The sequence below is a fragment of the Phascolarctos cinereus genome, unplaced genomic scaffold (assembly GCF_003287225.1).
Source record: "Phascolarctos cinereus isolate Bilbo 61053 unplaced genomic scaffold, phaCin_HiC Scaffold_4;HRSCAF=312, whole genome shotgun sequence".
NCBI lineage: Eukaryota > Metazoa > Chordata > Mammalia > Diprotodontia > Phascolarctidae > Phascolarctos > Phascolarctos cinereus.
In genome coordinates this window covers 21730074-21744727 of record NW_027555847.1, presented here as the reverse complement: position 1 = coordinate 21744727, position 14654 = coordinate 21730074, and the positions used below count along the sequence as shown (strand labels likewise).

General features: G+C 47.1%; 1 protein-coding gene across 6 annotated transcripts in view; it reads right to left on the bottom strand.

Moving 5' to 3' along the window:
- Window positions 1-371: 371 nt before the first annotated feature.
- Window positions 372-14654, bottom strand: part of FLNB (filamin B) — a 155881-nt gene continuing 141598 nt past the window's right edge. For all 6 annotated transcript variants that reach the window (XM_020968927.2, XM_020968928.2, XM_020968929.2 and 3 more), the window contains 5 exons: window positions 14141-14273; window positions 11746-11922; window positions 6533-6751; window positions 6030-6233; window positions 372-2193 (listed from right to left, as the gene is read on the bottom strand). In XM_020968927.2, the coding sequence (XP_020824586.1) occupies window positions 2006-2193; window positions 6030-6233; window positions 6533-6751; window positions 11746-11922; window positions 14141-14273 (921 nt within the window). In that variant the 3' untranslated portion in view covers window positions 372-2005. The remainder of the gene's footprint in view (window positions 2194-6029; window positions 6234-6532; window positions 6752-11745; window positions 11923-14140; window positions 14274-14654) is intronic.

Below are 14654 nucleotides of genomic sequence, written 5' to 3'. Positions count from 1 at the left end.
CTGACCCTTACTGGGTGGCCTCGACAAGACGTTTCTCTGAGCCCGAGTTTCCTCATCTGTAAAAGGTGATTGGACCTGCTGGGCTCCGAGGTCCCATCTGGCCACAGATCTGTGATTCTACAAGTGGCCCCAAAGACCTCGTCTGTGTGCACGTATGTGGGTAGGTGGGTGGGAGGTCTTGTCCTATCATAACTAACGTCAGGGTGACAGAGCTGATGTGTCAGTAGTGTATCTCCTCTCCTCCTCTCCCCACCCCCGGCCTCCAGACGTTCCAAGCAGGGAAAGGGCTGGGCTGGAGGCCCTTCGGTTTTCTAAGTGACCTCCAAATATCAGAATTGTTTCCTCAAAGACAAAACTCATCAGCACACCAGTTGGATTTTAGGGAGCAAAGATTTTATTTTAATAAGTTACAAGACACAATTTTACAATCCTGCATTTTGGTGCCAGCTTCTCTTCCATTCGCTAGTTTACAAAGTTGTGAGCATTTCACATTAAGGCACGGAACACAAATAAAGCAAGGAGGCACCCTGGGCTCCCTCAGGCTGGGCTTTCACCTACGGCCACTCTCCCAGCCAATCAAGCTTGGTGATGACAGAGCCCGGGCCAGGGGAGCGGGCTCGTGCCGATCCCGCACAAGTGTCTTCTTCCACGGTCGATTTCCCCAGTCAGTTGAACGAAGCTCATGAGGAAGTTTACCCAGGTGGCCAAAGTTAAACATTCGGTATTTGTGGTATCAAACCATCCCCTAAAGGTTGGGGGGAACCGGGAGGGAAGTGGGGATGGGAATGAGGGATGGGGGAGAACACCTTCTCAAGCTTCTCACAGGAATGGGATGAAATATTGCAAAAGTGGTCCCAGGAGGGCAGATCATGCTGGCCCAAGAAGTCCACACCCAGCTTCTGGCCCTGTACCTACATTCCCTGTAGGTGCGAAGAGGGAGCTACAAGTTTAAGTCACGGCCCCTCCTTTAACATTGGACTGATGAGCTCTTCACAGAAAGCTGAATTCCTTACTCCCTGTGACTAGCAACCACCATAAAAATGTCCTCCCTACCCCCCCCAAAAGGTTCCTGCTTTAGCTCTCCTCTCCCTGCAGTGATGGTGCAAGGTCCGAGTCTGGCCTCTTCACACTTGGCTGCAATCAGAATTTTACGAGTTTGACAAAACGTAGTAATGATGCCGACACACGAGCGGAATATGTGCGATGGAGGAAGACTCTTTGGGTTGGGTTAAAGAGTAACCTTTGGCAAGGGGACTGCTGCCCAAGCCTGCAGTTTCTTTCCTCTGATCAATGGAACCTAAAGGTAAACACGGCAGCTGGGATGCCAAAAGGAAGGAGCAAGAACGTGGGAAAGCTACCAGGGGCCTATCTGGTCTGCTAACAGTTTAACAGACCTCTCAGACAACTCGAGAGAAGAGCCACAGGGAACCCGGCAGAAAGTGTTAGTGTTAAAATGGAGTAAATAACTTAGTAGCCCTTTTCATCCCATAAGGCACTAAAATTGATTAATATCACATGTGTACCAAGTTTTAACCCCATTTCCTTTTCATTAGGGAAAAAAAAAAACCAAAAACAAAAACACCTTTCCCTTGGTAAGCATGGTCTAAAACAATCCAAGACAAAACCAGTAGTTTTCAGGGTCCCCAATCTCATTTTTTTAAAAGAGAAGTTCCAGTTTTGGTTCATGTCCATGACCTTGAATGTCTGCAGTGAAATCAGCATGCAGGCCCATTACACACATGCTCTTCAAATGTTGTTTGTGAAGGACAAGACTGAGAGGTATTATTGCAATTGAGTGTACGGAGATGTACATTAATGACATTTGAAATTTCTAAGCTTTGAGATTTTGAAAAGTTTCCTAAAGGAATAAAAAGTTTAGCATTTACTTCTGGATGTACTTAAGTATGAGCTGCATATTTAGAGACTACATTTCATTTCCACGAAAGGCCCATAAACTCAGTATAAAAATCAACGTTACAAATAAAGTATTTCGTTAGGGCCTGCTTCAAGGTACTGTGATATGGAAGGGACTTCCAGGAATGTGCTCCTCACCCCACTTGACAGCCAAAACATAATCCCCCTTCTCCTTGACAACATAAGTCACGTTATATTGCTGGTTTCCTACGTGTTTCATGGACACTTCTTCACAAGGTGTGGTGGGGCCATGGACACCAATCAGTAACATATTGGAACCTAAAATACAAAAGAATTAAGGTTAAATCACAATGGAATCAAGAGTGGTAGGCACATATGAAACATGCACAAATAACTCTTCTGGTGGGGTTGCCAAGAAACTGCTATACTTCATATTGGTGGAATCTTTTTGGAAGGTAATCTGGGAATACATGAAAGAATCACAAAAACAATCATGCCCCTTGGAAATATAACCTTCAAGTACTGTTGTGAAGAAAAAAAATCAAAAGGTAGCCCAGTGCCCTAATGTTCCCTAGGAGGTGGCACCTGAGAAGAGACTGAGGAAAAAGTTTGGGTTTCGCTGTTATTGTTCAGTCATGTCCAACACCTTATAACCCCAATTTGGAGTCTTCTTGGTAGAGATACTGGAGTGGTGTGCCATTTCCTTCTCCAGCTGATATTAAAGATGACGAAACTGAGGCAAACAAGGTTAAGTGATTTGTCTAGAGTCACACAGCTATTAAATGTCTGAGGCCAGATTTGAAGACCTGACTCCAGGCCCAGTACTCTATCTGCTGTGCACCTAGCCCCCCTAAAGAAGTCAGGTAGGAGAATGAAGTAAAAGAAGAGAAAGACTATCCAGGAAGAGGGATTGGCTAGGCCATATCAGAAGCTGCAGATAGGCAGTCAATGAAAATGAAAAATGGGGTTGGGAGAGACACAGCCATTACATTTAGCATTTAAGAAACCACTAGCTTTCTCAAAGCAGCAAAGGGTAGTGTGGAGCCAGTGGGCAACCAAGGACAGATGCCTGGAGTGGCCCACCCTCCTCCCACAACTAAACTGAGTCACGGGAGATAACAGGATGCTTAGATAGATGAAAGGGTTTCCATTTGTGAAAGCTCTCATTGTACATGTTTAAAAAGAAAAAAAGGTGAGGTACTAATTGAAAGAGATAATTAACCATGGGCCTGGCCTCAAGGAACAAAGATAACAAATACATATAGACAGCAAAAGGAAGATATTAGCCCTGAACTTAGAGCCCAGCCATGCAAGGAGCCCAGAACACAGGTTTTTTTTTTTGGGAGGGGGGAGCGGTTTCTCCATGCATTAGAGAGGGGAGTGGGGTTAGAGATCAATGAATATATTGGGCTGTGTCCCCACATTATTCACTGGCCTAGAGCTGCATGCGAACAGCGAACTCGCTCCCCATAGCCTTCAGTTTCTTCCAATTGCTGATATCTGTATGTTGTTGTGTGGGCCCTGCCCTGAGTACCCCTGCACCCAACCCCTCAGACTAGGGGAGGAACAGGCATAGTGTCAACATAGCAATGACAACAAACTGGAAAAAATCTAAATGCTAACAGCCGGTGAAGGCCCAAATAAACAATGATATATCACCAAAATAACAGATAGCATTAAGGACTAAAATGAGAGAGGTACACTCCATAGAGTCCCAAGACCCTAGCTAGAGTCAGAAAAACATTCATACACAGGACAGGGAAAGAAGAACATACACACATGCACAGACAAATAGGCAGAGGCAAAGGAGACTTCACAGGGAGTAACTACTGAGCTGCCGTGGACATAAATGTCGCACGGGAAAATTCCTTCAAATGTAAATAGTTATAAATGTATGTTTAATTGGCTTTGCCATTATAAAATTAAGTGAATAAAATTTTTATAGTTTTTTTTTGAAGAATAGGTAGGCAGGTATAGCCCAGGCTGCAAATTCAAACGTAAATGTACATGCTCTCATGCTTTCTTATTTCCCTAAGCTATGGCTTCCTCAACCCTCACTATTCAGTCCTGATCAGTGGGTGAGGAACGAGAACCGAGAACCCTTGGGTTCCAGTTCCAGTTGATGGGATCCTAGAATTCTAAGCCAGGTCTCTCTTGACTAAGACTGCTGAAGAAGGCACTACACAAACCTCGACACCACAGATGTGAATTATATCCTGTTCCCTGCAGATGGCACATACTCAGACTGGCAGTGAAAATACTCAAAAGAAATAACACCAACAATAATATTTATATGACACTTTAAGGAACATAAACTGCCTTACATGTTATCTTATTTGACTCTTACAATTGTATGAAGTAGATATTATTATCCCCATTTTACAGATGAAACTGGGACTCAGAGAAGCAAGTGACTTGCCCAGGGTCACACAGCTTTTAGGTGTCTGTGGTGGGATCTGAACTCGGGATTTTTGAATTCACCAAGTCCAGTGTTCTATCATGGGCAGCCCCTAGCTGCCCACAAAGTAGGAGATAAGTGTTGAAAAAGAGTCAAGCATATTCCACAATATATTCTAGATGGACACAAGATCTTAATATTAAAGACCATACTGGAAATATCATATACCTGTCACAGCTATGGGTAGGGGATGTATTCTTAACCAAACAAGAGATAGAGTCAATCACCAAAGACAACACAGATATGTTTGATTACTTGAAAAAAGCTTCTGCACAGACAAAATTAATGCACTTAGGATAAGAAGGGAAGTGGCTGAATGGGAAAAAAAAATCTTTGCATCAAATTTCTTTGATAACGGTTTGTTATCCAAGATATGTATATGTATATATATATATATATATATATATATATATATATATATATATATATATATATATATATATATATATAACACACACACACACACACACACAAAGACATTCCTCAATAGATAAGTGGGCAAAAGACATGAACAAGCAATTCTCAACAGAACTTCAAAGTATTCACAGCCTCATGAAAGAATGCTCCAAATCACCAATAAGGAAAATGCAAATCAAAAGAACTGAGGTTTCACCTCTGCAAACTGGCAAAAGTGATAAAAAATGGCCACAGTCTATGTTGGAATATTTGAAGAATTACAGGCACATGAATACATTGTTGGTGGAGCTGTGAAATGGTGCAACCATTTTAGAAAGCAATTTGGAATGATGCAAATAAAGTGACTAAAATGTCCATACCCCTTGGACCAGAGATACCATTACTGGGCTTATATCCCAGGAGCCATCGATAAGAAGTCTCCATATACTCGAAACTATTGATAGTAGCAATTTTGTGATAGCTAAGAATTAGAAACAAAATAGATGCCCGTCAACAGGCGAATGGTTATACCAACTGCGGTACATAAATGTAATGGAGTATTTCTGGTGCTGTAAGAAATGATGTGTGTGATGAGTGCAGAGAAGCCTGGAAAGATCTCCTTGAACTGGTGCAGAGGGAAGTGAGCAGAGCCAAGAGCACAACATACACAAGAGTGATGACAGTGTAAATGGAAACAACAAGGACACAACAAGAAATCGAAAGGGAACGTAACAAAATTATGAAGACCGGCCAGAATTTGGATGAAGAGTTATGAGGAGACTCGCCTCACCTACACCTTCGTGGAGGAGGGAGGCCCACAAGTGTAACAGACCACATATGTTTTGGGACTTTCTCCATGTACTGGTCAGTGGTGCTTTTTTTCCTCTCTAAAAAATACTATGTCAGGGGCAGCTAAGTGGCGCAGTGGACAGAGCTCTCTGGCTTTGGAGTCAGGAGGATCTGAGTTCAAATTTGGCCCCAGATACTTGATACTTACTAGCTGTGTGACTCTGGGCAAGTCACTTAACCCTGATTGCCTCACCAAAAAACAACAAAAAAAAACTATATACACACACACACCCCATGTCATATGTGATGGCTCACTGGGAGGGGGAGGGATACTTGGGATAACTGATGATGATGATGTTAAAAAACAGAAAATGTCAATAAAAAGAGATCTGCCCTTCTTGCTACTGCTCAAGCACATTTTCCTAGGGTCAGGCCCAGCTTGGGATGGCTTGGTTTTGGACTGGTACACTCCACCTCGCCCTGCCCCTTGAACCTGCCTGGCTTCACTTACCTGCTTTGCTGCAGTCCACCAGGAAGCTGCTCTTCTGGCCCACGAAAGCTTTCATGAGCCCTGCTCCCTTGGAGGTCACCTTGCTGGCATCTGAAGAAGCTTTGGGAACAGCACTGTAGCAGGTTTCTGTGGAGGATCTGGTCACTGATTCAACCAGGATGGAAGATGTCTCATTGGCAGAGCCCAGGCTGACGAGGCGTTGGCCTAGAGAAAACAAGACACCCCAAACTGTTAGTGTCTAAAACTCACTGGGGTGGAGCTTCATAGATCTCCAGGCCCCCCTTGTCCAGAACTCAGACTCCTGGATCCCTTGACAGTTTTGGGGGTTTTTTTGGTCAAAAGCCAAGACCTAGGTCACATCTGGAAAACAGATTTTCTACACCCATGATGACTGGGCTCGGTTCCACCCCAGGCCTGATTTTCAGCCACTCAGACCTTGGTGGCTCACCAGTGTTAGCTCTCTCTAGGTCTGGCCCCTCTCCACTGGGGAATCCCATCTTTACCTGTCACTTTGGCCTTGAAAGGGCTGCCTACAATGTGGTTAGGTCCACCATATTTCACACCAATCAGATAATTTCCTGGAGCCATCGGTGTATACATGACTTTGTAACCTTCCGGAGTCTCCTGGCAGTCCATTTTGACCTTGGATGGCCCTTCAATTGTAACAGACAGTGTTCCCGGGCCAGCTCTGGTGGTATTGATGAAAAACTCTGATTGGACACCTGAAAGTAAGGTTTTCAGTTAGCCTTTACTCAAGGAAACAGGCCTAATAATACAATGGCATACACATTGTAATAATATGATGGCGTGATAGTAATATCAATGGCAGACATTTTTCATGGGCAGGAGGATGCTATAGTAGAGAACGCATTGGACTTTGCATCAGGGAGATCTGAGTTCAAATCTGGTCTTAGATACTTACTAGCTGTGTGACCCTGGACAAGGCACTTCACCTATGTTTGCCTTAGTTTCCTCATCTGTAAAATGGAAGACGCTCTTCTGTGCTATGGTTAGGAGACTGAGATTGCATGGGCTCCTTCCCTGGGTGATACTTCATCCAATTCTCTCCCTACCCGAGTCTAATCCCTTCATTTTACAGATAAAGAGGCTAAGGCCCAGGGAGGTAACATGTGAGTGGCCCACGGACCCACAGGCAGAAAACACCAGAAGCAGGATTTGGAACCTGCTCTGAGACAGAATCCACTCTCAAACCAGAGGGGTTCAGCACAGGGACAGACTTCACCTTCAAAGCTCAGCCCTCGGGCTTTTTGGCTGAGGACTCCCCATCATTTCCCATTTCTGCCTAATTAATGGTCAGGGATGCTCCTTAATCACTTCCCCAGCAAAGCAAACAAGCTTTCTGAAGACCAAGAGAGAAATCCGACCAACACATTTTCCTGTGTTTAATCAAGTTGGTTTCTATGGCCCAGACCAACACCCAGCCACCATCTTTACACAAGGACTTGTAGGAGTGTAGCTTCAGAGCTGGGATCTCAGAGGCCACGTGTCTAACCCCTCTCTTTTTCACAAATAAGGAAACTGAGGTAAACTGAGTTGCCCGAGGTCCAGCTGATAGTAAGTAGCAGGAAAGGATCAGAATGTAGATTCTCTGGGTGATGAAAGGGGTGTGTTTCTGAATAGCATCTGTGCCTCAGTTGTGATGCTGACCCCAAAGGAGGGCTATGCATCCCAGCAGAAGTTACTCTAACCCAGGATGAGATAAGTAAGCCAAGGATTCCCACTCACAACCTGCTTCTGTCGGTAGAATCTGGGGCCTTTCTGGGGGGAAAAAAATGGACCCAGCTGCTGAAAATAGTGTTTTTGGTTTAATTATAGCCGTGACTCCAGGGAACGAATTACTTTTGGCTGTCACTAAAACAAAGGAGCTGCAATCAGCAACATCCAGAGACACAATCCAGATGTTCCCAAAGCCTTCAACAGCTCCACCAGCATCTGGGGTCCCAGCTCCATGCCCCATCAGCTCGAGCTGGTCTTGTCCCAGTTCCTCATCGGTGTGGCTGGGATAGTGGCCACGGCTGCCCGGGGAAATGGTCACTGGGTGAGTGAAGGGGGAGGTCCCAAGGGGGGGTGCTTAAGGCGGGGGGGTGATGTTTCTAGAAAAAGTCTACGGCAAAAGCAAGGGGTTAGAACAGATGTTTTCAAACAAGGCTGCAGAGAATTAGCAACGGGAGAGCAAGAAGGTGCCAAAATTATTTTGTTCTTTGGATACAATCATTCCATTCTGGCATGTTTGAAGTGGAGGGTGGGAGGGCCAAGAAGGAAGGAAGGGCAGCCCCCCAAAGAAAAACACAGGATTCAGGAGCCACAGAGACTAGATCCACTGCCTTTAGTAGAAACGGTGTTACACAAGATAAATGCCAACAGACACCCCCACCTCCCCCCATCCCAACCAAAATGGATCCTCTGTTCTACCCATCCAAATTCTTGCCTGAATTCAGTGTTGTACATCACAAAGCTGGGAAGCCACGGTGCACGGTGTGAAAGTTCCTTCTCTATTAACAGAGTTCTGAGGAGAGGCACTAGGGATCAGAGAGCTAGGTTCATCTTTGGGGGGGGGGTGGAGCTAGGCAGGTTCGCCGGAAAACAATATGGGGGTGGTATGAGGGAACTGTAGGCCCGTTAAGGCACTGGCGCAACAGGTCAGCCAAGAAAGTTAAGCTAAGGCGACCTCGGGCCATGTGGCGAGAGGCCCCGTGTGCAGGAGGAAGCGATCTGCCCCACTGTCCTCAGCCCTGGTCAGCCCGCCTCGGAAGGATCGGGTTCAGCTTTGGGCGCCACACGTTAGGATGGGCAAGGATAAGCTGGAGCGTGTCCAGAGGGGGTGCAGGGCTTCAAGTCCAGGCCATGAGACATGGTGGGAGCCCTGGGAACATTCAGCTTGGACAAGACTTTGGAGGGAAACATGAGAACGTGAGCAAATATTTGATGGGCTATCCCAGGTAAGAAGGGCCCCCAAGGGCAGACCAGGAGAGCAATGAGTGGGCGTTACAAAGAAACAATTTAGGCAAAGTGGGATGCCTTGGGAGCCCAAGCAATTCTGAAGGTCCACCTGTCAGAGAGGTTGGGCAGGGGATTCCCAGTCAGATTCAAGCTGTACTTGATGGTGACCGAGGTCCCTTCAACTCTGAGACTCGGCATTGACTGTCTGAAGCCTGGGGTGCATCACGACGGGCTCTGAACCTCAGAGGGTAGCTGGGGCCAAGCGAGCCCCAATGCCCAGTGAGAAGAACCCAGAGCTGCAGGACAGAGGCCTTTCTCATTCTGTGCACAGCCCAGCTGAGTCATATCAGAACCGACATCTGGAAAAGGCCTGCTGGATAAATAAGGCACGAGCCCCTTGACGGGAGTGATATTTATCCAAGGTTTCACACAGGCTCGCTGTGGGCTTCCTCCCCAACACCCCCGCAGACAGGGCTCCTTCCTTCTCTGCATCCCTCGTAGCTCAGTCTGAAACCTGAGCCCCAGGCGAGGCCATGTGAGACCCCAACAGGAAGCAGGAGAAAGATGAATGCACAAGGCAGGGTAACAGCGGGCGAGGCACGGGGGCCACAGCACGGCTTGGCTCAGGCTGGATCTCTGGGCACAGAGCCATTGCTGCTGTCCCAGGCTGAGGCCCAGGGAGCAAGGCAGTAGCCTTCAGTCCATGGAGACCCTGTCTGGATTATTCTGGGCCCAGGCCCAAGCCCTGCAGTGTGCTCAGAGAGAAGGGAGGCAGAAAGAGGGGAGCAGAGGGCAGAGATAAGCGTGCCCAGGGCCCAGCTCTCTACTGGCCATCTCCCACATGATGGATCGCCTTCCAGGAATGACCAAGAGGGTTTTGTTCCAGCAGGAGGCCCTCTAAGCTGGTCAGGGCTAAAGGTGGGACTCAGGGTGGGCTGAAGACTACTCCATCCGTGCCAGACTAAGGTCTAATGAGGTCTGCTCACAATTCGCTGGACAGACATGGCATCCTTTCTTTTTCTATAGCTGAGAGGGCCTGGTACCTGACGGGAGATGATCCCAGAGGGAACAGCCAAATTCTCCACATTTGTCCAGACCTCCTGGGGGCAGCTGGCTGGCCAGGTAGCACTCCTTGGTCACCTAGCATCTGAAATCCCAACATGACATGCAGCCCACCTGTTATCTGCAAAGGTAAGAGACTATTTTCCCTTTCAAGAAGTTGGGAGAAACACACAGATGAGCTGTCCAGGAGAGGCCCTGGGCTACCCTCCGGAAAGTCACACCTGGACTGAATCACCTTCCACACAAAGCTTCACAGGAGCAGCCTCCTGGGGCTCAAGCCTTCTCCCTCCTACAGAGCATAAGCCTTGAAGGGCAGATGAACAGACTCACAAGGAGCTGCAGAAATAGCAGACTGTCGCCGATACCCAGGGCTCACATCCACAGAGCCGCCCCAAGATGGCCAAGCTCATTCTTCACATCTGCCTGAGATCGAACATACGGGCGGTGTTCTCCTGTCACACCCGAGGGAATGAGGCTGAGAGACGCGACCCTCGCCCAGGCTCACACCGCCAGACATCAAATGGCCTCTTTTCTGCTTCACTGCTGTGTGACCCTGGGCAAGTCACTTCACATTTGTCTGTCTCTGTTCCTTCATCTATAAAATGAGGGGATTGAATTCAATGGCCTCTAAGTTCCATTCAGGCACCAAATCTGTGATTCTCTTCTCTTGAAGGTCAAAGGATCAAAAACCAGAAGTAAGGGACAAGATGAGCTTCTTGGAAATCCACTAAACCCAGTAATTGGTCATAGAACACAATGGTTCTCCAGTGCCATGGTCTTCACGCTCTTCTTATGGAGACCCCTCCTCCAGGGAGCTTTTATTTAGGTGGAGTCTCGCTTCTGATATTTAAATATCAATATTACATATCAAAGAAATGACGGTACTACATGCTACAGTGCTTAGCCATGCTGTCAGGGCATTTAGAAAGATTAGCCTGAGAGATACCAGTACGTATGACAGGCCCAAGAAGAAGATTACCATCATACAGAATAGCAATATACATATTATATTAATAATAACTGACAATATAATAGGTCACAATTAACATGCAATATATTGGTATATAAGTGTGTGTAATATATTGATGAATATTTTATATATATAGACAGCTAAGGAGCACAGTGACTCTACCTATATCAACATTTCTATCTACATCTTTATCTACATCGATAGCACAGCACAGTGGTATGAGGCCACTGTCACTGTCTACAAGGAGGTGCTTAACGGAATCAATCAGTAAGCATACGCTGATCTTCATGCTGATTGACTCTCTAAGTTCAAACCAATCCGGTGAGTCAGGCAGTGCCAGGGACTCAAAAATGGGGAAGCTGAGGTCTAAGAGGGCAAGGTGCAGATCAGTGCCACCTCCTGAAACCAGCATCAAAAAGAAGCAGGAGGAGCAGCTGAACTAGGCTGAACTAGGGCCCTGATGCTTTATGAGCTCAAATTCATTTCATTGTAAATCAGCACAAAACGGGTTTAGTGCTCATAAAGACGTTCAAAGTTCAGTGTAATAAAATCTTTAAAAAAAAAAGAAAAAGGCATCTCCACAGTCCTTTAAGTCCCAAAGTCTCTTCTGCTTCTACACAGAGCAACCAAGAATGATCTGGAAAGCAGGTTAGTATTAAAAGAGAGTACCCTGTGCAGCCACACCCGTCCCCCATTAGCACTCCTGGTATCTCAGTCAGTTACCTGTGGTGCCCCCTTCCAGGCCAGCTCCATATGCAGAGACAAGAGCTGGGTTTCCTGCTTGTCCCGGATCCCCAACACGCACTTTAAAAGGGCTTCCAACAACATGGCTGCCATTGAACTTGACATCGATCATGTGAATGCCATTCTCATGGGGAATGAAACGAACTGCATACTTGTCTATAAATGAAGGAGAAAAAGAAAGGTTGGGAGAGTGAGTCTTTCACTGGCACAGACAGCTTCCTCAAGCCCTCAAGGCCAAAGGAAAGACAACTTTGGTTCAGCTTTTCAGTATACTCATCCCATAGTAGTAAGCTTCAGAAATCAGAACACTTATCCAATTCTAATTTTGGGGGGACAGCTTTGCACCAAGGGATGGGACACAAAGACAACAAATACAAAGCAGTCCTGGTCAGACTCCAAGTGCTTTCCATGGACTGGAGGGGCCCCGAAAGGGGTGGAGGCATCATAAACTGGGGACTTAGGGGCAGTACTGAAAGAAGAAGAAAATTCTTGGCAGCCTTCTTCTGGCTTATTAGGAATGTGCCTTCCTGTAGTGTGGGGTCACCAGAGGGCCAGGTTCTCTTTGGATCCCAGCTCCGCCCCTCGCTAACTGGGAGACTCTGGGCAAATCACTTCACTTCTCTGGGCTCTGATTTTGTGGTCCGTGAAATGAGGATCAGACGGGTGTAGTCTGGCGGACAGAGAGCTGGCGCCGGAGTCGGGAAGACCTGGATTCGAGTCTCGCCTCTGACACACACTGGCTGCATGGTCCTGGCCAAATCACTTAATCTGTTGGTGTGCTAGGCATTCAGCAGAATGAGTGCCAAGCTGCATTAGTAGAGGGAATTTCCTCTTCTGGGAATTCCCTAAACCAATAAAACCACAGGTCTCGTCTCTATCCCTGTTCCTGAAATGAGGAACACAGGGATTGCCCCAGATGAAGAACTGGAAGCGACCTTAGAAATTATCTAGGCTGACCCCTTCATCTTATAAAAGTGGACACCAAGAACCAAGGAGGGCCTGGGAAGTGACTTAACCAAGGTCATTCAATTAGCAGCGTCTGCACTCAGGTCCTCTAACTCCAAACGGGAGAGGCTCTCTAAGGTTCACTATCAGCATCCCTCCCAGGGTCAGTCAACTTGGACACTTGACCGAAGGCAGTCTTCTGAAGCTGGATTTAAAATATCACTTTGAAAAGTCTACAATTCCATCAGCTTCTTCCCATTTATATGCAGACCACAGACCCTCTATTAGTGGACATTTTCAAGAACTGTAGGGGCTAAAAAAAAAAAAACGCCAATGGGACAGGCTTTTAGCAAGTAGTGATGTGGTCCACGCTTCACTTCTCTGGTCCTCAGACCAGCTGTCCCACCTCGTGCCAAGCTGGCATCTCTCCAGTTCAGGAGAACCAGCCAGGTCTTGTGCTGGACCCTGGCACAGCCTCTGTGAGGCCCTCTCGAGGCTTGGGAGACATCTTTAGTGCAATACAGCAAATAGAGAGTCTGGGGGAGCATGGAACATTCGGGGGGGAGACGGCAGAGGGGTGGGCCTGCTCAATTTCTGGGCATCACATCAGCTAACAATTCCAATCGTCCAGGGCAGAAGGAAAGGAGCCACACTTGGAGAACTCTTTATCTGAAGAGACCCCATTAAGTTCAACACTACCCCAGACTGCTCTCCCAGGAGAATGTCCCAAATTGGCCACATACCAGCTTGTTGTGAGGACTGTCCTAGGACTCTACAAAGTTGAGTAAAAGTCCCATCTATTCAGCTTCCCAGACAAAGCACAGGTGGACTTGGGATTTGGGGCGTTAAAAGTAACTCCTGGAGGAGGCGAATCCCCCAACCAATGGAGGGAAGCATCTCTGAGCAACTTCTAGTCTTCAGAGAGCTGCCTAGGGCACTGAGAGGTCAACAGACTCTCCGGGGGTAATTCAGCCCAGAGATGTCAGAGCCAGGAGTCAGCCCTAGCTCTTCCTGGCTTTGACACACACTAACCATTAGCCCATTCTGCCTCTCTTTCAGATGACACAGAACCAAAACTGCCCTGTAAGCGTATGAACCTGTTTACCCTTTCCCCACATAAGTCAAATAAAGTTTTCAAATACCTTCACAAGGCCAACAACGAAACCTATCTGCAAGGCTATGTTAAATGGAGACAGGGCAGGACGAGCAAGCCACGTGGGAAACGGGTCTGGCCACCGCCCTCCCACCTGGAGGACAAATGGATCTTTGTGGAGCTGCCTTCCACCCCAAGATATACCTCCTCCTGTCTACACTGGAGGAAGCCCTTTTGGCTGTCGGTAGTGGGAGCCTGCCCTTCCCCCACCCACGAAGCCGATGTGACCTCGTGCTCTCCTGGGAGGGATGCAGGTCTCAGGCCCACTTTCCTTACCTGGCTCCAGTTCAGAAACGTGGCATTCTTCAACTGCACCAGAGGGGCTGTGGACTTTTGCATCAATCTTGCCTTTGGCCCCATTCAACCTTATAGCGAAGGATGCTGGTTGGTTAACTTTTAATCCAGATTCCTGAGTATTTAAGACATCAGATGAGTTACTACTTCCTGGGATTTTTCTCTAAATCATTTGAAGCACTCCAAATGGCAGTCGAGGACAGCTGGTTCACACACAGATAGGCTGTGTCTTTTTTTTATACAACAACCACTGATGAGGGGAGATCACTCAGACAAGGCTCAAAGTTGAGGCACAAGGTGATGGTGACTTTGGAAGTGACCACTAACGTGGTCCTACAGCCCTTTACTCACCCCTTGGAGACAGTTCCTTAACTTCTCTCCCTACTCTGGAGACTCAAGTCCTCCCAGTCAACAAGGCACACTGTCCAGAGCCCTGAGTATGCTATGGGCTAACATGGTGGGAGGGGAACAAATCTCAACACTGTTCTGACACATT